The sequence below is a fragment of the Microplitis demolitor genome, chromosome 5 (genome assembly GCF_026212275.2).
Source record: "Microplitis demolitor isolate Queensland-Clemson2020A chromosome 5, iyMicDemo2.1a, whole genome shotgun sequence".
Classification (NCBI taxonomy): Eukaryota; Metazoa; Arthropoda; class Insecta; order Hymenoptera; family Braconidae; genus Microplitis; species Microplitis demolitor.
The window spans coordinates 1,806,648-1,828,447 of NC_068549.1; the positions used below are offsets into that span (position 1 = coordinate 1,806,648).

General features: G+C 31.8%; 3 protein-coding genes across 3 annotated transcripts; 1 reads left to right on the forward strand and 2 right to left on the reverse strand.

The window, feature by feature from the left end:
* Window positions 1-54: 54 nt before the first annotated feature.
* On the reverse strand, window positions 55-1,084 carry LOC103569324 (DNA-directed RNA polymerases I, II, and III subunit RPABC4). Its single transcript, XM_008546571.3, has 3 exons — window positions 883-1,084; window positions 271-363; window positions 55-175 (listed from the first exon to the last, which is right to left on the reverse strand). Exons 1-3 carry the CDS (start codon window positions 941-943, stop codon window positions 153-155), a joined length of 177 nt encoding a protein of 58 aa, XP_008544793.1. The 5' UTR covers window positions 944-1,084; the 3' UTR covers window positions 55-152.
* Window positions 1,085-1,345: 261 nt separating this feature from the next.
* Window positions 1,346-18,635, forward strand: LOC103569326 (F-box only protein 5-A). Its single transcript, XM_008546572.2, has 2 exons — window positions 1,346-3,212; window positions 16,007-18,635. The coding sequence occupies exons 1-2, from the start codon at window positions 1,890-1,892 to the stop codon at window positions 16,259-16,261; spliced, it is 1,578 nt and encodes a 525-aa protein (XP_008544794.1). The 5' UTR covers window positions 1,346-1,889; the 3' UTR covers window positions 16,262-18,635.
* Window positions 18,636-19,297: 662 nt separating this feature from the next.
* LOC103569327 (threonylcarbamoyladenosine tRNA methylthiotransferase) lies at window positions 19,298-21,197 on the reverse strand. The gene is made up of 2 exons (XM_008546573.3): window positions 20,639-21,197; window positions 19,298-20,574 (listed from the first exon to the last, which is right to left on the reverse strand). Exons 1-2 carry the CDS (start codon window positions 21,046-21,048, stop codon window positions 19,344-19,346), a joined length of 1,641 nt encoding a protein of 546 aa, XP_008544795.2. The 5' UTR covers window positions 21,049-21,197; the 3' UTR covers window positions 19,298-19,343.
* Window positions 21,198-21,800: the final 603 nt, after the last annotated feature.

The following is a 21,800-nucleotide window of genomic DNA, read 5'->3' on the forward strand; positions in this document are numbered from 1 at the left end:
TGTAAAAAAACTGATTACTAAAATGAATGTAATTTATTTATTGTAAATAAACAAATTGCTTAACGAAATATCATTTATTTAAATCATTAAAAATTACTTTAATAAATATAATTATAATACACAGGTTGTTGGCCGCAAAACTGCACTGGAACTCAACGGGCATCGAATACGACAACTAAATATATTTGTTAAGGATAAATAGTTATTTGTTTTTCATTTGTTAACTAAATTTAAGTCATTAATCGATTAATTAATTATAGAAAAGGATACGACGCTTTGTTCGTTTTTTATACATGATCCTGTATCCGCATTCTCGGCATCTGATTGAATCTTTTGGACGAATTTCATTGTCGTGATGACATTCTGAAAATTTATAAATAAAATTAACAACTTATTCAATTCAGACAAATTTAACAAAAAGTTTTTTTAAAAATTCAAAAATCTTAAATTTAAAAACTAGGACTGAGTAGAATTTTTCAAAGTTCAAAAATACAAATTTGTTATATGTAATTATTATATATTCATTTTTTTTTCAACTTTGTTTTGAAAAATTTCATGATAGCAGACAGCAGACACGAGAATTTTATAATTTTACAAAATTGATACTGAAGATTTTTAAAAATTTATATTTTAAATAACTTTTTTATAAAATATAAATTATTCTGACGTCATAATTCCAGCAATTAATTTTGACGTCAGTAATAAATTTGAATATTTTTTAAAATAAGAAAAAATTGTTGCTAAACTTAAAAACTTTCTCTCAAAATTCACCTCCACTTTGAATTTTCAAATTTTATATTAAAAATAAACAATAATTAAAATTTTAAAATAAGCAGTTGTAAATATTTAGGTTATGAAAATGAAAATACATGAAATAATTACCTCCACAAACATAAATCATAGCCTGTTTGGGTGTCGAATCAGATTTACTTGACGCGTCCATTTTAAATAATAAATAAATTAATTTAATTACAAAAAACAAGTTAATTATCAATTAACAAATATTAAAAACAAAGAACACGCTCTTAGCAAACGTTTGTTGTATTTAAAATAATTGCCATCAGAGGCAGCACCTCAGAGAGTGAAATTCAAAAATGCGCGGTAACAATGCGCAGTAAAAAGATCTGCGCAGTTGGTTTGTCGTGTCGCCTTAGCAACTGCCGCTGGCGGTATTTCATTTCCTCTTTCATTGGTTCTCTAAATTTCTCAGCATCCCCCACTAGGATGTAAACACTTTTGAAACCTTTTCCTTAGCCCTCTCTCTCTCTCTACTCTCCACCGCGTTCTCTCCGTTCAAGAGCGAATTTAAAAAAAGAGGGGGAAAATATTAAACGAAGAGGGCGAGTGTGAGCGCGGTGGTTGCGCGCTGTCTTATTTTTCTCTGTTCTCTGTTCGTTTTCTGTATTGGCCTGGTCTCGATTTGCCAGAGCATTCGGTACTCACCCCTCGTGCGCGTCAGCTCGTATTTAGTTTGCGTTTCCATGACGTTTGTCATGTCGCGTCGTAATTTTTTTTTATTTTAAATTCAAATTACCCCTAACCTTAATAGTTATAAACAAAATGTCGGGTTTTATTTCAACCATCACCGCTAGCTGTCACTTTTTCTATTATTTTAATTTATAATAATTAATATTGTGTGAAGTTGTTGTTATGTCAGTATCCAGTGTCAAACGAACGTCGCATCACCACCAACATTTTACTGCAGGGTAACACAATAGGGGTGCCATGTTGTTTTCGCTGAAGAATCAGGGGTACAGGGCACGTTTTTATATTGTGTGAAAATATTTTATATTATTTATCAGTACGCGTGGTTACAGTGAGTGAAATAAATCCATATCTGGGACAGTGTAATATAAAAAAATATATATATATATTTTTTTTTAATAAAAATGAATGATTCTGTGGAAGATGTTGAGATGGCTGAGGTTGATATTAAATCAAGTGAGACACCGCATGGTACAATAAATTATAAGAATTATTTTAATAATAATAATAATAATATTAATATTAATAATAATAATAAAAATATAAATAATAACAATGGGACAAGTTTGCATGGATCTTTTGATAGTATGGACAGCGGATATCTGTCATTTACGGCATCTACTGGAGCAACTGTCATAAAATCAACCGGAAGATCAAGACCGAGTGTAAAAAAATCATCGTACTGGCTTAGAAGCGACCAGTGGCAGTCAGAACGTAGAAAATCATCAAAGTTCAACAGCTTGATAAATGGCTCCCGGGACTCGGTGCTGGAGTCCGAGGACTCGATTGAGGATCACAACAACAGCATCGAGTCTATTTCCAAGGATCGTAATCACTTTCGCACGGATCTGCGTAACTATAGACTACGCACTCGCAATAGTGGGAGATCCAGCAATCAATGGCACGCGGTGACTCCTGCAGCAGCGGTGTCTAAGGTAAATCAGCTTACGCCAATTACTCCTTTGTCACCATGCACTGCCACGACGAGTTACATGGCCTGCGAACCCGTCGAGGATGTTGATAAAATTTTGTCTATACCCCAGAGCACGCCTTATATTTGCAATGATAAATTAACAGAATCGTTGACTCCAACTAGAACGTCGTCGTCGTTTTCGTCGTTGTCGGCCCAGCCTATGATAACTTTCTCTCCCAAGACGAGAAAAGTCAGTCCAGTGATAACTTCCGCGGAGAATAAAAAATTCAGCAAACTTAAGATTGGGAATTTGAATAAAATCATCAAGCATCAGCAGCCGATCCTCGCAGTCAAACCCAAGAAACTTGACTTTGACAAACGTGTCGGCTGCACGAACTGCAAGTTAGCGACGACCAGGGCTGATTACACGGGCCGAGAAACCGTCGATATTTTAAGTCTTCTGGGAGAGAAGAGCAATCATTGGCGTACGATAGCCAAAATTCTCTCGTACCTAACTCCCCAGGACCTCTGTTCCGTCAGTATGGTGTCCCATGTTTGGCGGAAAATTTGTCTGAATGACAACAACGCGAACCGCAGACGCCTGCACCACGTGTACGTCAGACAAAATACTAAAGAAAATTTAATTTTAATAAAAAGCAAATGTGAAATAACGAGTACTCCGAAGACTAGCAAGTTAGTGAAGAGAAATTATCTGACGGACGTTCAAAATATGCAGGCCACTCCAGGACGACGAGCGCCACCTCAAAGTCCACCCGTGTCTCCGAGCAAAATCAAATTTCACTCCTTTGTCAAGGTATTTATTTTATTTTTTTTTTTATCATCATCATCATCATCTTAAGTATGCATTAATGTGATAATTATTTATGAAATGATCTGCCGAGTTAATGAGTGTTGATTAGGTTCAAGGAACCAACGTGCGTGCTGCTGCTGACGACGACGATACATAATATATAACAATAATAATAAAATGATTCTCAATGTATTAGCTTACCCTTAGCCATAGATCATATTCACTCCTCGCCACACTCTCGTCTCTCCTGTTCATTCGCCTTATATTATATTATTCATATACAAAGTATGTATAAGATTATTATTATCGTCGACGTCGGTTCGTATATCCTCCGGCTACAATCTCATCGGTTTGCAATAAGGACGGGAGACCGTTGATTTAATTATAATTGCTTTCAAACTTTACGTATCATTTCGTTGCAAACAAATTTATTATTTTTTTCTCAGCTCTAAACATATAAATATATATGTATGTATATATTGTACGTCAAGTAATTATGCCGAGCCAATATAATAACATAGACAAGATAATTGCGTCATTATATATTAATAGAGTTTGCGTTTAAAAAAAACCGCGTATTTTTGACATTGATCCGAGATCTATAAATCATGTCAGTGATATTTTGTTGTAGAAAATATATAAATTTATATGTATGTATACTGAACTTTCGATAACGATAAGTTACCGGAAACAAATTGATCTGGTTTACATATGAGATTTTCTTTTTAAATTTATTAAATTAAAAATTCAAATTTTAAATTAACCCGCCTTTGAAATGAGATATCAGTATTTTCTTTTTAAATTTAATTTTGTTTATCTAACAGCGGAAAACGAGACCACCAACAATGTGATCAGTATCTGGTGATGCAAAACACGAGCTCACGTTGTCTCTTTAGTATTTAATGCGACATCATTAGTAAGATTGGATAATACTGATATGATTAACTAGAACCTTTGGTTTAATTTGTTTTCGAAGTAGGGATGGTTTATTTAATTGGAGCAAGAATCCAAGACGGAAATGTGGATTGATGTAATGTCAAGTAGGAAACGGAAAGACAATAATAAGCCAGGTGAATTCCGTTGACGCGATCGCTTCCTTTTCTTGGTAACGTGTGATGTCTTGGACGGTTTTGTGCCAGGTAATGTCGCGGTCTGCATTAGACCCTCTTCCGGTCTAGACCACGAAGAGAAAATTTTTCGTTGGCAAAAGGGGACAGAAGCCAACGGAATGCCGGCCTGCCGGCAGATAGCCAACGAGCAGGTGCACTTTGTAACCGTCTTCTTGTCCCCATAATTGTCTTTGAATTACGAATCAAGGATACGAGTATCGGCATCACCTTTACATATATTTTCATATATTCTGATATATATTACACGGATAAATAAAATTTATTAACCCAAGAAAAATTTTTAATTATGAATTAAAAGAAAAAAAATTTCTTGGGTCAAGAAAAAATTAAAATTTCTTTTTCGCGCCAAGAAATCCTTTTTTTTAAAAATCTTTTTTAAAAGTGAGTTTAATGTCATAGAAAAAAATATCTGGCTTATGACTGATGACTATTTCCTTTCCTATTATCGTAAATCTACAGAATGACCACCTGGCCATCAGGTGTTGTCGTTACTTTCCTGTATCTTTCCAGGCGTAACCTTTTACGATCATCATCATGATAATTATATCACCAACTGTCTCGTTTATTTCTTTTTTTTTGTTTAACGTACCGACGTTCGACGTCTGCCGTTACAGTTTTCCAGATAATTGATTTTTAAAAATCACAACTCATCTTCTAGTATATATATTTAGAGGGATGATATTTTTTTTTGTTTTAAAATCTTTAATTCGATTCGCGTTGTTATAAAATTACTCAAGTACAAATTAGTATGAGAAGCTGGATCGCGTACTGTCCTACATATATCTCTCTATGCATTTGCAGTCTCCCGCAGCGAAATTTAAGTCGTGAATCGAATCGCGAGGGTCGACGAACACGTGTGGTCTTTCACGATAAATAACTACTACATTACATATTATATATATTTAACTATCTATACGACATATATCTACAATAAATATAACGCTTTTAATTTAACCATCACTTAATATATTTTTATTATTATTATTCAAATTTTAATTGTTTGACTGGAAAATAATTCACTGAATTTCATTGAATAGCTTGATTTTAATATCAATGAGTTTACACTTGTGTATATATTATATACATTTTGAATTATTAATCGATGATCAATGAATAGAACAATTAGACAATTGGCTTGTGTATTTAAGTGTCGGTGAATTATTTTTTTTAAGGATATTCATTTTTTGATCTTTTGTCCATGAATTTTTTTTTTATTGACAATTTTTTTTTTATTTATCAGTAATTTTCATATTTATTAGTCTGAAAATTTTAATAAAAATAATTATTATTTAAATTTAAATTTATAAAAATTATTTTAGATGATGATTAGAAATTACGGGAGGTACGAAAAAAAAATTATTGAAATTTTTAATTAATTTGAATTTAATAAATTATTTTCGTTAAAATTTTAAAAATTAATCTGATGATGAGAAATTACCAAAAGTAAAAGAGAAATTTTTTAAAATTGTCAAGTAAAAAAAAAAATTAAATATTTATTTTTTTTTTAAAATTACAATAGTGAACCGTAGGATTTTAGAAGTGTAGTAATTTAGTCGAGGCCATGTGTCCTGTTTTCAGGAGGGTGAATATACGGGGCATCGCTGAGAGCAAGAGCCCCAGAGAATTAAAAGGGAACGAGGGAAAAAAGATATGGCGACAGGAATGCATGCCAGCTGCCCTTATATTATTATTTTATATACCCGGGACTTAACTCGAGTATCGGGATCCTACGGTTTTGTTGGTATTGGTATGAGGCTATGGGTTTTGTGTTGCCGGGTTCGCTTTTGTAAAGACCAAAGACAGACTACGCTCCATCCAGGTTCCCACCAGATAGTTCTATACCATAGAAAATAATAATATTACACACGCACTGTGTACAGATATGAAAACAGGAATAGGTATATACAGAGGTAATGTTCCGAAAGAGGATGAGAATGGCCAGAGGTAAAATAATCCAATAACAAAATACTCAAAACCAGGTCATTACGTGTAGAAAAATTTTATAGCCACTGATAGCAGCTGGTGTTGTCTTTTCCTGTCCAGAGACAACTGAGATAGTTGTCTAATCGAATAAGATTTTGAGGAATTTATCGTTGAATTTAATGATAAAAAACAAAATTTTTTAATCTACAAACCAACACCTTGGCCCTAAAGTGAATTGGATTATGCTAGAGTTATTTATTCAACTTGCGTTTGTGTGCATAAGGCAGCTCCAGGTGCACATTTACTCAAACTATTTCCTTTTGTACCTGAAAATATATATAATAAATGATGTATTGTCAGTAAGTCGATTAATTTTAACTGACAATTTAAATTACTGAAAAATAAAATTACTTTTAGTAAAAAAAATCTTTACTTGGAAGGATAAAATAAAAAAAATTTATCAGAGTCCTTGCAGCGAGATCTCTTGTTGCCATGTGCCATCGTTTCATTGAACCCCAAAACTTTATCATAAAAAAATAAAATAAAATCTGAAACAAAATCTCAGGACATAAATAAACGTAAAAGGACACGAATATTTGAATTATCAATAAATCTCATTAATATCGTCCTAGATAAGTTGGACAGTTTGCTCCTTTGTCCTCGTCTTCATGGTGCTGGCGCTGGTTAGTTTATATATTCGTTTTGATATTGAGAGGCCTCTGAGGAACCGACCGCGTGCTCACACGCCCGCCTTTTTTAATTCCCTCTGCCCCGCTTACGCGGTATGATCTATCCCCGCAGCCCTCTCTCTTTCTCTCACATGTTGACTGATGACGCTTGAAGGAATCCAAGAGAACGCTACCATACACTCTCTCACTGTTGCTATGCAGCGCTCGCTGCTCGCGGATCTCCCTCCCGGTTCCTTGGCATCATTATGTGGATTATTTGCCCGGGCCGAAAAACCGCGCGAGAGTGAACAACAACAACGGGCCACTTTAACGTCACCCAATACATAGACATATATATATATATATATATATATATATATATACATATAAATATATTTATGTTGCTATGTCAACTTGATAATAAAAGACGTCAATGTGTGTTTTCTAACCACGTGGTACCAAAATCCGTCCACATGACAAGAGAAAGAGAAACAAACTGGGCCTTAGTGTGAATGCGAATGTGTTGGGAATCGAACAACTTGTTCTGCTGTTCTCTATACGACACACTAAGCTTCTTCATACATACCAGTCTAGACCAGGATGACGCAATGTTGTTTACTTTAAACAAGTCTGCATGGCAACAGGTCCTCTGTCCTCTGTCCTCTGGCTCTGTATTCTTCTGAAGATTTTGCCCAGTTGACAACTCCACCAGCAGATGATCGTCCAGCCAGTTGCCATCCGAAAGTTGCCTACAATACACTCGCATGAATAAAAGTCATTATAAATATCCGCGTTTGGAGCACTACATACCAAACTATTATTCATAGTCGTTCCCGCGTCCCTTTTGCCAGCTCCCACCACCAACGCGACTCACAATCTTTTATTTCTCCGTACTCTTTATCATCTCTGGTCCGCGTTGCTGCTTATAAGTCCTAGTCATGTTCTAAAGCCCGCCTTTTTTTATTTTTATTTTTAATTTTATTTAACACGTGCCACGTGGCTTGGTCTGTTCATTCACTTTCGCCATAGCAACAGGTCAGCTCAAGAGGAATTTATTGCTGATGATGACGCGGAGATGCTGAGCTCACGCTTAAATTATCTAATATAAAATGGGTATTGAATCGTTTTATTTTATCAATCCTAATTTAATAAACGTCATTCATTTTTGTTTTTTTTTTTAGTCAACAAAATTATGATAGAATCTTAATTGAGCTTAAAATTGACCTAGTCAACATGCGCAGTAGGCGTGAAATGCCTTAGCGCCTACAAGCCCAAGCCTACGACTCACTTTTAACTCATCAGGAAATTTTTATGCGGAAGAATAAGAAGAACCACCAGCACCATCACCATCACCATCACGAGCTAATGCTGTTGACCTACCGGACGTCCTTGATAACGGAGCCGGACACACTCCGGTGCACTAACGGGCTAATAATCACCCACGACAACAACAATAAATTATTGTATTAATTTAATTTGAGTTATTAAGTAAATAACTGGGACTATTATTGTTATTGGCAGCATGATAATGAACTACTGAATGTAATGGGGACGGGTGTTATCAGAGATAACAGAGTTACGCCTCGATATTGCCACACTCGTTTCATTCATGCGGTTGTTGGTTCAGTAAAACTGTTTTACTGAGTACTTGTTTTACTGAATGAGAAACAAATTCAAGGTCATGTTGCTATAAACGAGTGAGAGGGAAATCCGCACGGGAGAGATCAAGTTTTATTTGAGTTAAGGGATAACAGAATCCAGTTGCTGTAAATAATAACAGCACTAGTTGCAGATCCGCTAGATTGCTCGGCTACATGTTGCTCTACTTAGATAATGTCTCTACTTTTTTATTTGCTTCGCGGTATTTCCGGTCGCCCTTGAATAGATGTGATAAATATTTATGCCGTGTCTTGGTCTAGGTCTAAATAACTAATCAACTTAAATTCATTCACGTAATAAGGCAGTTTGACGTCGCGATCTATTCTGTAGATTTAGATTATTTTAAATAATGACGGCTATTAGGTTTTATGTTTTTTTTTTTTATTTTGTGATATGGAGAGTGTGCTAATCCAAAGTATCCGTCGTAATATTACATGTGTTTGATGTGTAAATATAAACACAACAATAGCATCCGTTGACGGTCAACGGTGATATATATATGTAGGTGTATAGATGTATGTGAGTCAGTGGCAGCGGCGGCTATGAAAGGATATCCAATTTAAATATTAATAACCTAGAGAAAGAGATATTGGGTACTTGGAATTTCGCGGTATTATCCAGACTATTGCGAGATCGATATCGTGCTCGCTGTTTGACGTGCAAAAGAATTATGGTCTGGTGTTGATGGTCAAATAGTTGATTTATTGATTATAAATATTTTTTAATTTTTTCCCGCGGTTTTTTAAATTTATCAGATGTGATAATAAATTATAATTAAGATAAAAATGGAAAGTACAAGAATTTGAGCGCGATAAATGAATTTTTTGAAATTTGATTATTTTTGGCGGGAAATTTCAAAATTTTAAAAATCATTTTTATTCTTATTTGCTAGAAAAAAAATTTCGTACGCGTGATTTTGAATAATGAGCATGTAAATAAAATAAAAAACTTCGAAAAAATCGGGCGCGAAAAAGTAATTTTTCAAAATTCCATACTAATATAAACTAAATTATTTTGGCGGGAGAATTTAAAATTAAAAAAATTATTTTTATTCCATTTTGCTCAAAAAAGAATTTTTATTCTGATTTAAAAATTTTTCTACAGATAAGTCATATATATAAATATGATAATTAAAAAAATAATATGACATATATAGGCGTTATTTTAAGAAATGAGTATAATTCGTTGCTACCCGCCTTTGCTGCATTGTATCGAATACTAAATAACTTTTATTATTTTTCCTCCGAACGCGCGCGACATTGAATAATTTATACTCACAACAATTTCTAATGTATAAGACTGGCAACATTTATGTATCATAAGGCATTAAGAGAGTGTTTATAATATCATTACTCAGTACTCAATACTTTCAAAAATAAATATATATATAAATATATAATAACGCGATTGTAATTCGATAAGTTAATTTCTTAGTTGTGTCCTTGATGCAAATTGGTATACATATCTTATGTCATTACCCAAAAAACCAGACTAAATTTAAATAAATAAAAAAAACATAATTTTTTTTTCACCGAACCAAGCGCCGGTTAAATTAATTAAAAAACTAGTCGATAAAATAATTAAGTATTTATTATAAATATAAATTACAAAATACACAGTACATACTTGCAATAAGTGCGCACAAGTAAACGCGAATTTCGCGTGAACAGCTTCCAGGAAAAGATAACTATGGACTTCCGGTCATACGTCGGTCATTCGGCGCCACAAGTTAATAAATAAATAAATAATAAAAATATACATACATTAGCTAGGTCATTGCGTACTTTAATAAGTAATTTTTCACTCAAACAAACTTATTCGCGGCATACATATTTTAATATATAAATTGCTGTTTACACTTCCGGTCTTCATAACATTTATGTTGCGTGACATAAAATTAAACTTAGCATCTTTTTCTCCATGTGTTAAGTGTAATACAAGTTTACGGATTGGAGTGGGCGAATTATTGGTGATACTTGAAGGCCAAACAAACCTAGAAGTCTAATCTCCAGCACAATAAAATAATAAATCGTATGGAGCAAGTGTGAGAACGGCCGATTTACCGTGGCCTTAACTGCGTCCTTGTCTTTGTTTATATGCTCAAAAAAAGATGTTAAATCAAGACCGGATTAATTGTAATCCTCGATGAGATTGCTGATGATTCTATTGGAGCCAATAGTCTAGTAGTACAACTGATGACTCTTAATCTGTGAAAAAATAATAAAAAATAGTTGAGACAGAGGAAGTGAAAAGAAGCGGAGAATAAAAAACGCAGCAGTATATATATATATTATATATGTTATATGTTATATGTACAGTATGGTGTAGAATATAACAGCACGTGTTGGTGTATGTTGTTGCTGTGTCCTCGTCGGTTGCTAGGCGGTCCTTTCTCTGGCTGTTGGCGCGTTTTCGGTTTAGTTAACTCGCGGCAAAATTGCGAGAGAGACTTTGGTTGAGCTGAGAAACGAGAGAACGAACTAACGTAACGATACGAGACATTACCTCGTGTCTGGTGGTGATGTGCGAGTGACGAGGACGGATACAAAGAAGAACAGACGTGAGATTGAGAAGAGCAGAGGAAGGAAGAAGGGCGAGGGTGAGGGTGAGGCTGAGGATGCTGATGCTGATGGTGATGGTGGGTCCAGACGATTGGCTGCCAGTCGAAACTCCACTCTATGTTATACACTACGCGTCCACGGCCCGATTAACGGACTCTAATTGCATAGCAACAGTGAGCTCGAGATAATGATATATCTGACGCACGCCTACCACCAACACTGGCCCACTTGAACACATCCCATTGGATATTTGGCGACTTCTCTGCTGATGCTGATGCTGGTGCTGATGCTGATGCTGATGCTCACTCCTCACAACTCATACCGCTGATGCATAGAAAGGTTACTTGTCTTCGGGGCTTGTGTTTTTTATTTACCGAAAACAAATTTTTTATTTTACCAGACAACATTCATTTTGTTTTTAAATTGCAAAACATTCGTTCAATATTTTTTTTTTTTTTTTATAATTACAGCCCAAGTTATTTTATTTAACTCGGCTGTGAGTGTAGCAGACCAGTGAAATTTAAAATTATAAATAAATAGAGTAAATAATTTAAAAAATTATATTTTTCAGAAATGCACTTATTAATTTCAAATTTTTTTAAATGCCCATTTTTTTTAAATTTTATTTTTTTAATTATTTACTCTATTTATTAATAATTAAAAATTTTACGAATGTCTGCTATATTCATACATAAATAAAATTATAAATAAATATAGTAAATAATTTAAAAAAAAAATATTTGAAAAAAAATGCACTGATTAATTTCAAATTTTTTTAAATGCCCATTTTTTAAAAATTTTATTTTTTTAATTATTTACTCTATTTATTAATAATTAAAAATTTTACGAATGTCTGCTATATTCATACATAAATAAAATTATGAATAAATATAGTAAATAATTAAAAAAAAAATATTTGAAAAAAATGCACTGATTAACTTCAAAATTTTTTAAATGCCCATTTTTTTTAAATTTTATTTTTTTAATTATTTACTCTATTTATTAATAATTAAAAATTTTACGAATGTCTGCTATATTCATACATAAATAAAATTATAAATAAATATAGTAAATAATTAAAAAAAAAAAATATTTGAAAAAAATGCACTTATTAATTTGAAAATTTTGTAAATGCCCATTTTTTTCAAATTTAATTTTATTAAATATTCACTCTATTTATCCATAATTTAAAATTAGTCTGATGTTTGGTACATTCACACTCACTAAAACTTAAGATTAAAATGAATGTGAATTTATTTATGTTTATAAAACAGCAAGTCCCAAAAGAATATTTATATATATAAATATAAATATATCTAAGAATACTATCTTATCACAACTCCCTATTTTAAAGATTACAGACTTAGAAATTTTAAACAAAGACGTATTATTATTTTATTTGGCTTTAAATAGGCCTGCGCATTGTGATAAAAAAAAGCCACTTCGTTTTTGACTACAACTTCCATCAGCATCTGCGACGTCATCATCTAGTGACTGTACCCATAGAAAAATGTGACCCTCATATTATCCAACTTCACGTCCGCTTCAAATTTTAAATGTTTAAATTTCAAACTCTCTATCTACTTAAATACATACATATATACACATACATTTATATTAATAAATAGAACGAGTTTCCCAACTCGATATCAAGCCTACGAAGTAAAGAATTTATTTATTTATTTAATGATTTAAATTCCACAGCATTTTACTTCTTTAATAAATTAACTGTACGCTGCTTCAAACTTCTTTACTATGGCGCAATAAACCCAAACAAGCTGGACCCTTTTCTGTGGAAGTTATTAATAGTTTAAAAACTTCGGCTTTTACTTCACTTCTATTCATCTTGATATCTTCAACATCTTTAATAAATTAACGTGAGGTAAAACTTCTCATGATTTTTTGAACGGTTTTATCTATACCTGAAGCGAGCGAGCGAGCGATTTCTCTTTATCTCAGCTTACCTGAATCTAAGCCCCAAAAAGGTTCCCGGTCTAGGATTTTCTTAATGCTGGAAAAGATAAATAAATTTTTTCTATTGTTTTCTGTTTCGTTTTTCTCAGACTGTTTTGAGACCGGGTTTTTTCTACGGTCACATCGTAAATTATTTGGCGTAAAGGTACACAGTAATAACGATAACGCACAATAAGGCAGAACGAAATTTTGTATGCGTCAGGTTAGACAGAGGGTAAAATACGAGGCTCAATGTACATTTTAATGTCTGTGTAATGTACAATGTGTGTATGTATGTATGTATGGATGGATAATAATAATATTTATTGATGTAAGTGTATGAGATAAGAGAGAGTTGGGAGGAGAGACGAGTGTGTGGTTTTAACGCAGATGGTACTGATGTTCTGTCATAAAACTGGAGATGCGACAGTTCATTTTTTACTTCAAATAGTTATTTCTATTTAGTTTATGACTAATTGTTTACTTGGAAAAGTTTTTTTGAAAAATTTTTACGTTTATTTTATAAATTAACGGTGTCTTGTTTTGAAATCCACGTAAAAAATTTACTATTTGACTTGGGAATTGAAGTTTTTTTTATAATGGGGAATTTCGTTGGGGCAGAAGTTAAAATTTTTGTAAAAAAAGAAATTTTCTGAGGAAATTTATATTTTTTAGAATACAAATATATATATAGTCTTTAATTATTTAAATTTATTTAGATAAATAAATTATGATGCTTAAAATTTAATTTTGACTTTAGTTAACTTGAAAAATATTTTGTTTTAAATTTTGGCGCGAAAATAATTTAATTTTGAATTTTGAATTCAGGCATTGCGGCGGCGCGAAAATAATTTTTAAGTTTTTTTGTGTTTCGGGTTTACTTAGCCAACTAGCAATTTTTTAAAAGTTTTTTTGACATTTTTGTTTTAAAAATTTTGAAATAAAATTTTTTTAGACGAATATGAAAATTTAGAAATTTATGATCCTGAAGTTAGACAATCAATTCAATTAAAAAAAAAAAAAAAAAAATATGCACATGTAGAAAATTTAAAAAACTATAAGTGCATTTTTTTCAAATATTTTATCTTTCAAATTTATCTCTTGAAAAAATTATCAGACGTCAGGTAATTTCAGTATCATATAAATTTTGTAATTTGAAGAAATTATTTTCTAAATATTTTAGTGATTTAGTTTAATAGTTGACGTGTTTGTACTATTATTTACCTGCAAGCCCTCAGCTATCGACTCGAATTAAGACACGAACGGAAATTCGATATGTCTCTATCAATCTAATCAGTATTGAGTTACAAGTTTTAAAAAATAATTCAACCCAACATTGTCACAGTCCACTTGCTCCTTTAAACTCACCGGTTAGCTAACGCAGGTCTATTTTACCACTTGAACGATTCTTGTAGAAAAAATTACCTAGAAGCATATGATTTATGAATAATATGTAAATACGGTCAAGTAGCTCCGAAAATTATTAATTTCAAAAATATTTTATTCCGTCATGTTATTCTACGAATGAATTTTTTCTGTGTTATTCCATCTGAGTACGCATTTAAGGGAATGATTGAATCGCTTAGTTGCTGTAGTTAGTCGTGGAAGAATTCACACGACGTTCAACAAGAGAATGCTTAATTAAACTTTTGCCGACGTGATGAACTACTCGAGTGTAACAAGTGTTAATGCATGTTATGTTATTTGCTAACTTTTAATGTAATTCTTTTATTATATTATTTCTTTTTTTGTATTATTAAAATTTTTATGAAAAATTATGATCCTCATGTTAGCAGACGATTTACAATTTTTGAATTTTTTTTTTTAACAATTTAATTAAAAAAAAAAAAAAAAAAAATGCACATGTAGGAAATTCAATAAACTTTAAAAAAATATAAAAATATTAATAACAAAAGAATTCACCAGATTTATTACCAAGCAGATTTCAGCAGGGGGTTGAAAAAAATTTCAAACTCATTTTCAAAAATTTTTTCATGACAAACAGAAATTTTTCACACCATAAATACGGGAAAAATAAAAATAAATACAATAGTTTCTATTGTTAAACGGCACTAGTCATCAATTTTTTTTTTTTTTTTGTACTCATTATTAAAAATTTTATCAATATGTTATTTCTCCGTATATAAGTAATTAAAATGCGATTACTGTCTCATTTAAACCGTTACTGCAACCATTTATTTAAAACCTCAGTGCAACGTTAATTTAAAAATTTTTTCAAGTAAACTTATGTTTAAAAATTTAAAAAATCAATCATTTCGTACTCAGATAAAAAAAAAATTGTTTTCATAAATACCCTTATTAAATTATTATTATTTATTATATTTAAAAAATATGACTTAGTACTTTGTTTAGTTTCATATATCAGTATAAATTTCTTTATATTTATATCTCAATAAAAACAATAATATAAGTGAATGTGACATTATAAATATATACATATATGATATAACGTAATAGCAGCGGTGATTTTAAAGGTACCATTAAATATTATAAATATATCTCATATGACCAATGTAAATATTATGTATGTACTTTCATGTCCCATAAATAATTTCTCTTTAATATATTAACTCTCACATTTACACATCACACACACACACATATACATATATATATCTCCTCAAAATTACTTATTGAACGGATGTAAAAATAAAAACAAAGTGCGCGTACATAAATCCATGAAAAATAAAACTAAACATGAAATAACAGTAATTTAATAAATAATATCATTAACAATGATGATGATGATGATGATGACGTCTTAAGTGTAATTATTTAAGAAGCCGTATGCCAAGTGCTTACCATAAAACTCTGTTATGGATAATAAAATAATTTATGATACTTATTGCATATATTTATATATATGTTTTTATGTGTTTCAGGCGAGCCGAACTCTTGCACCAACGGAGCGTCTCTGCCGCTGCCCGAAATGTTCCTTCGCAAGTCATGTCGACGATAAGAGAAACGTCGGTACTTGCACACGTGAAGGCTGCAGTGCTGAATTCTGCACTCTTTGTTCTTCGTCTCCACACACTGGGCCCTGCAAAACTCCTCTGCTGGCCACGCCGACCAAACGCAAGAAGGCCCCGCTGATAGTCGGCTCCAAACAGAGCAAGCGGAATCTTCGTCGGCTGTAGGATTAAACAATCGATTACTTGCATTGTAATCAATCATCATCATCATCACCATCAGCAGCAACAATGCTGACTTTTGTTAATATTTTTATTAACGCTGGACTCGATGCCGACTTTTAGACTCAGGCTCAGACTCAGATGCAGACTTCGAATCCGAGTTTTATTTGGCTCCGGTTATTTCAAACCTCGGCCAGACGAGTTTTTGTTGGCCCGGTAATTTCGACCAACCAGCAATTACCCCACCAGAAGATCAATAATTTTCTTTATTATTTTTCATACTTTAAGTTTGTTGCTGCTGATATATTTTACTGTTAAATATTGCGGCCATTTTTTTTTTTATTTTTTATTTATTAATTTTCCTTCGATCGCTAGTCTTTTGAGTTTAATACTTACAGGTATTTAATAACATGAAGGAAAATTATTATATTATTTATTTAGCACTTAGTGTGTTAAGCCATTTATTGTAACAATTGTCAATTATTGTGACCTCATTTAAAAAAGAAAAAAACATCCGTGCCATTTTAGCGCCATATTATAGTTAACTTTTTTTGTTACCGTCGTTTTTTTAACTCCCGTAAAAATGAAATATTAAAGACTGTTTGTAAATAATTGCGTGAATGGTCAGACATATTTTATACATCGGGTAAGATGGACTAGATTTGGATAAAATATAATCCAGGTAAATTTAACAGAAGATGTAGATAAAAGTAAATGGTAATAAAGAAAAAAAGAGGGATAAAGATTTTCGATTTACATTCTCTAAAGACGTGAGTGCAAGTTGTTTCTCGAGAACGTTTACGTCCTGGTGCTCTTGCTTTTTTATTTATTTTAGTTAAACTCGCGCTTCGACCGTTGCTCTTACCCTACACGGTTCTGGACCGGGTCCCTTTTTCCACCCAAAACAATGGCCGAGAGCAAAAAAAACGTCACCTGAGACTCGGCCACAGACCGCCTTGGAAATAATGGCTCGGTTTATTTCTTGAGAATTTTTATATGGGGCTCGGCATGTTCATCTGAAAAAATATAAATTTATTTATTTATTCGAGAAAAAATTGCCAGTACACCCAACTTAAATCAAATCGCTCAAAGCTCATTTAATCAAAATATTTAAACAAAAACATATCAAGTATTTTACCTAATAATTTAAAGACCAAATCATTCCGTGTTTTTTTTTACGGCATTTTTACTCCCGCCACTTTTTGAAAATAGTTAATGACAACTGTCATGACCGTATTCAAATTTTATCAATTCAAAAAAAATTACATTTGTCATTAATTGGAAGTTAAATGGATTTGGAAAATAAATTTTAGTAAAATCTTGACGTCAATTTTATAATTCAAATTTTTGGATGTCAAATTTATTTACCAAATTTCGTTTTACTTCAAATTGATGATAATTTTGTTAAAAAATTTATGTCCCGACAATTGCAACTGCGCGGTCTTTTTTTTTTTTATTGAAACTAATTTTTTTTTTGATTAATTAATAAAATTATAATCCGGTTATGATAATTAAGTCATTGAAAGGTTTAAAAAGGAGGGGAAAGTGCCTAAAAACGCATTTAATTCTTAATTTTAAAAATAAGAAGACGGTGCTCAAAATGTGCGTCAAAAATTTTCTGAAAAAAAAAAAAAAGATACAAAACGCACAATAAAAAATTATTATAATTAACTATAATTAAATATATATAAATGGTAGTGATTTAATTTAATTTAATAATATTTATAAGTTTATATATATATATATATATATTAAGTGTAAATAAAAAAATCTCCAAATCCTTTGTAAATTTTACGAGTAGTTTTTAAGAAAAAAGAAGTATTTATGTGTAGAAATATTTTTATGTAATATAGACAACTGAAATTCAAAGTGCCTATATATCACTCTACCAACTATTGTTTCAATATAAAAAAAAAAATTTTAATCTCTGACTAAATTTTGAATGAAAAAGTAAAAAATATTTTTTAAAAATTCTGATAAATATTTTTCTAAATAAAAATTTGAAAAAGTGTCTTGAAATTTTAATGTAAAAAATTGCTCAGTAATTTTTATTCTTTCATTACTCGTTTGCTCAAATGTAATTTTTAAGTTTAAAAAAGACAAGTAATTTTAAATTTTGCTCTCTGTAATTTTAAATTATATGAACCAATGTCGATTGTTTGTACTGTTGCTCTCTATACTTTTTTTATACTAATTGAAACATAGTCAGGATTATTTGAATTGTAACGCAGAAACCCCGAGGGTTAATGAAATTACTTATTTTTAAATATTTATTTTTAAAAGTTATGCCAAATGTTTTAAAATTTATGTCAAATAAATGTTCTAAGTTATTCTGTTCTGTATTTTGTATGTTCACTTATAAAAAAAAATGAAATTTTAAACCTCGTGGTGTTTCTGTAATTTTCAATAAAAAAAAAAATTTTTCTTGAAATTTTGTAATTTTTCTTTCCAGTTTCCTTAAAAAAATTTATCAGCAAAATCCTGGATTTTCCAATTTTTTTTTTCTTTTCTAGGAAATTAAATTTTGCTGACCAAGTTATGGTGTTTATATTTTTCAGAGGATATTTAACCCATCCTCTTTTTCACACTAAAATTAATTGACGGAACTTTGTTGTGGTCATGCAATAAATGATAATTTAAAAACAAGTTTTCTATGACGAATCAGAATTTTTGAATTCATGATCATTTATCAAAAATAATTAATTGTTTTTTTTTCTTTACTTATTAATTAAAATTTATTTTCAAATGTATGATAAAATATGACAGTTAATTAGTCTATTGTAATAATATGACGTCAATTATTTTTACGCGGCAAATTTAAAAGTTTAAAAGAAAAATATTTTGAAAATTTAATTCATCAGTCCCCTGATAAAAATGTATAATAAAAATATATATAAATAGTATTTTGCTTTACTGGCTAAGATTTGATCCAGACTACTAGGGTTTTTTTTTTTAATTTAAAAAATTTCCGGACTTACAAATTTGTCGGCGATCGGAACACGAAATTAATTTTTTCTACAAAAAAAAATCCATAAATTATAAAAAAAAAAATTTTATTAACATTTTCAATAAATATAAATATTGACAATCAAATTATAAAAATTCTCCATAAAACTCTTGCAAGTACAGCGAATAAAATTGCAATTATTGCAAAATTTCTGTACATTGATGGGTACATGATATTTGGTGATACGGAGACAGATTCATTATTATTATTATTATTTAATTTACTAAGTGATGCAGGCGAATCATCAATAAGTTCCGCCTTCATCGAATGTTTGGTCGCTTGCACGATTTTAACAGTGACCATTTTCCCCATGATTTCGTCGTTCATCGGCAGCAGAACTTGTTCATAAAATTTGTTGTGTCCCACAAAATGTTTTTTATCATGAGAAATTTCAGTTACCAAAACTCTCTGAATTTCCCCGACTTTGTGGCCGTAGGGTTCGTAGGATTGGAAAAAATCCGACAGCTCCTTGGTCCTGCGTTTGACCAACTGGGTCGGGACCTTTGGCATCTTAGCAGCTGGAGTTCCAGGTCGCGGGAAAAATTGATTTATAAACAAACTAGGAAATTTATTTTTAATACAAAGACTCATAGTTTCTGCAAAGTCTTTGTCTGTTTCAGTTGGAAATCCGCAAATGATGTCCGTGACGATGGTAACACCGGGTACTTTATCATTGAGGAAGTCAACGACCTGCTGGAACTCAGCTCTCGAGTACTCTCTCTTCATGTCCACGAGCACTTGGTCGCTACCCGACTGTACGGGAACATGGAGGAAACTGTAAACACGCGGGTGATTTAAAATCCTGCTTATTTCCTCAAGATGTTCGAGTATGTAAGGAGGATTAGTCATTCCCACCCGCATCATGCAGTCATCGGGTGTGATCTCTATTATTTTCCACAGCAATTCCGGCAGATTGGTACCGATGTCTCTTCCATAGGCGCCCGTATCTTCTGAAGTCAGCCATAACTCAACAACTCCTTCTTCAAAGGCCTGCTGAGCTCGCGCGACTATTTCTTCTGGTGGATAACTCCCCAGCTGTCCTCTTGCGTGCTTGGTCTTGCAGTAGGTGCACTGGTTCAGACACCCCGTGCTGATGGCGATGATTTCTATCAGCGGATTCCTTCTGACCTTGGGGAGAGCCAGTGAAGCTCCGCCAATTTTTCTACCCGCTTCTTTCTTCTGTCCCAAAAATCTCACGGTGTTGCCTTTTAACGTTTCCTCTACTACTTCGACGACGCGGTCAATCTGCTGGACTCCAATCACACTGAGTCCTTTTAGGAACCCGGTCTTTGGCGCTCCTTGGGGTACGCAACTGTTAGAAATAATAAAAAAATAAATTAATAAAGAGAAGAAAAATAAATGGGGATGGAACTTACCCAGCGACGACGACGTGCTTTCCGTTTTTTTTTCCAGCTTCGATTTCATTTCTAAAATGATCCTCTGCTGGAGCTTTTACTGTGCAGGAGTTAAGCAGCCACAAGTCGGCTTTATCTTTTTCTTCAGTTAATTTGTACCCGAAAGCTGCAAGCTGACCAGCCATGTACTCAGTGTCCGAGCTGTTGTGAGTACACCCCCAGGTTTTTAGATAAATAGTCTGGGTACCAGGGATTATACTCGAGAGCACGGGAACCTCAGGCAATTCTTCGTTAGATTTTTCAATGTCCTTTTTATTTTTAGATCTGATAGTTACTTTTTTTCTGGAGCTGTACCTCTCTTTGGGGGTTATATCTTGGGAGGAGATCAGATCCTCGATGTCCTCAATTATTTCTATGCACGGAGATGACATTTTTAAATGTCTTTAATTATTTAAACAAAATGACACTGGCACGTGGTCTTTGTTTAGTTTTTTAACTTGAGATAAAAATGATATATTAAATACTTATTGTATTTATTACAATTATTGGCACATGTAATGCACCATAATAATAAATATATATTTTTTTAAACGTCTGTCGGTAAAATGTAGAATTCATAGATGGCGCCAAAGAAAAAATTTTGAATTCAAATTGCGGGGGTGGTGACACCTGCCGGGTAATTTTAAAGTACTAGTTAAATTGCTACTGATAGTAATTAGTTTTAAAACTGAGAAATGTAGAATTCACAGATGGCGCCAAAGATAAATTTTTTGAATTTAGATTGTGGGAAACAGCGATGCTTGCTGGATAATTTTTAATTACTTGATAATTACTAGGTAATTGTGATACTTGCAGTAATTAGTTTGAAAACTGAGTTATCTAATGTTATATATTATATATATATATATGAGATAAAGAATCGCTGAGTAATAACACACGTTTATAAAAAAAGTTTTTTCTAGAATTTGAAATGGAAAATTTAAAATATTTGACTCTCATTTTTGACAGGAAAAAAAAATAATTACGTACATTGCCAATTACTTTTAAAATTTTTAATTAAAATAATGATAATAATACTAAAAATAACAAAAAATTCTAAAACAAATAAAAAATAATTTTAAAAATGGACACAATAATTTTTACACTTCAGTACGTGTTACTTAAAATTAATTTAAATTAATAT

What these genes read in the sequence shown, in the direction of transcription:
- LOC103569324 (XM_008546571.3), bottom strand. Translation starts at nt 943, where the DNA reads ATGGACGCGTCAAGTAAATCTGATTCGACACCCAAACAGGCTATGATT. An exon ending in TATGATTTATGTTTGTGGAG is followed by an intron (nt 364 to 882) that starts GTAATTATTTCA and finishes ATAAATTTTCAG; the next exon opens with AATGTCATCACGACAATGAA. An exon ending in TAAAAAACGAACAAAGCGTC is followed by an intron (nt 176 to 270) that starts GTATCCTTTTCT and finishes AAATATATTTAG; the next exon opens with TTGTCGTATTCGATGCCCGT.
- LOC103569326 (XM_008546572.2), top strand. Translation starts at nt 1,890, where the DNA reads ATGAATGATTCTGTGGAAGATGTTGAGATGGCTGAGGTTGATATTAAA. An exon ending in AATTTCACTCCTTTGTCAAG is followed by an intron (nt 3,213 to 16,006) that starts GTATTTATTTTA and finishes TATGTGTTTCAG; the next exon opens with GCGAGCCGAACTCTTGCACC.
- LOC103569327 (XM_008546573.3), bottom strand. Translation starts at nt 21,048, where the DNA reads ATGTCATCTCCGTGCATAGAAATAATTGAGGACATCGAGGATCTGATC. An exon ending in AAGCACGTCGTCGTCGCTGG is followed by an intron (nt 20,575 to 20,638) that starts GTAAGTTCCATC and finishes TATTTCTAACAG; the next exon opens with TTGCGTACCCCAAGGAGCGC.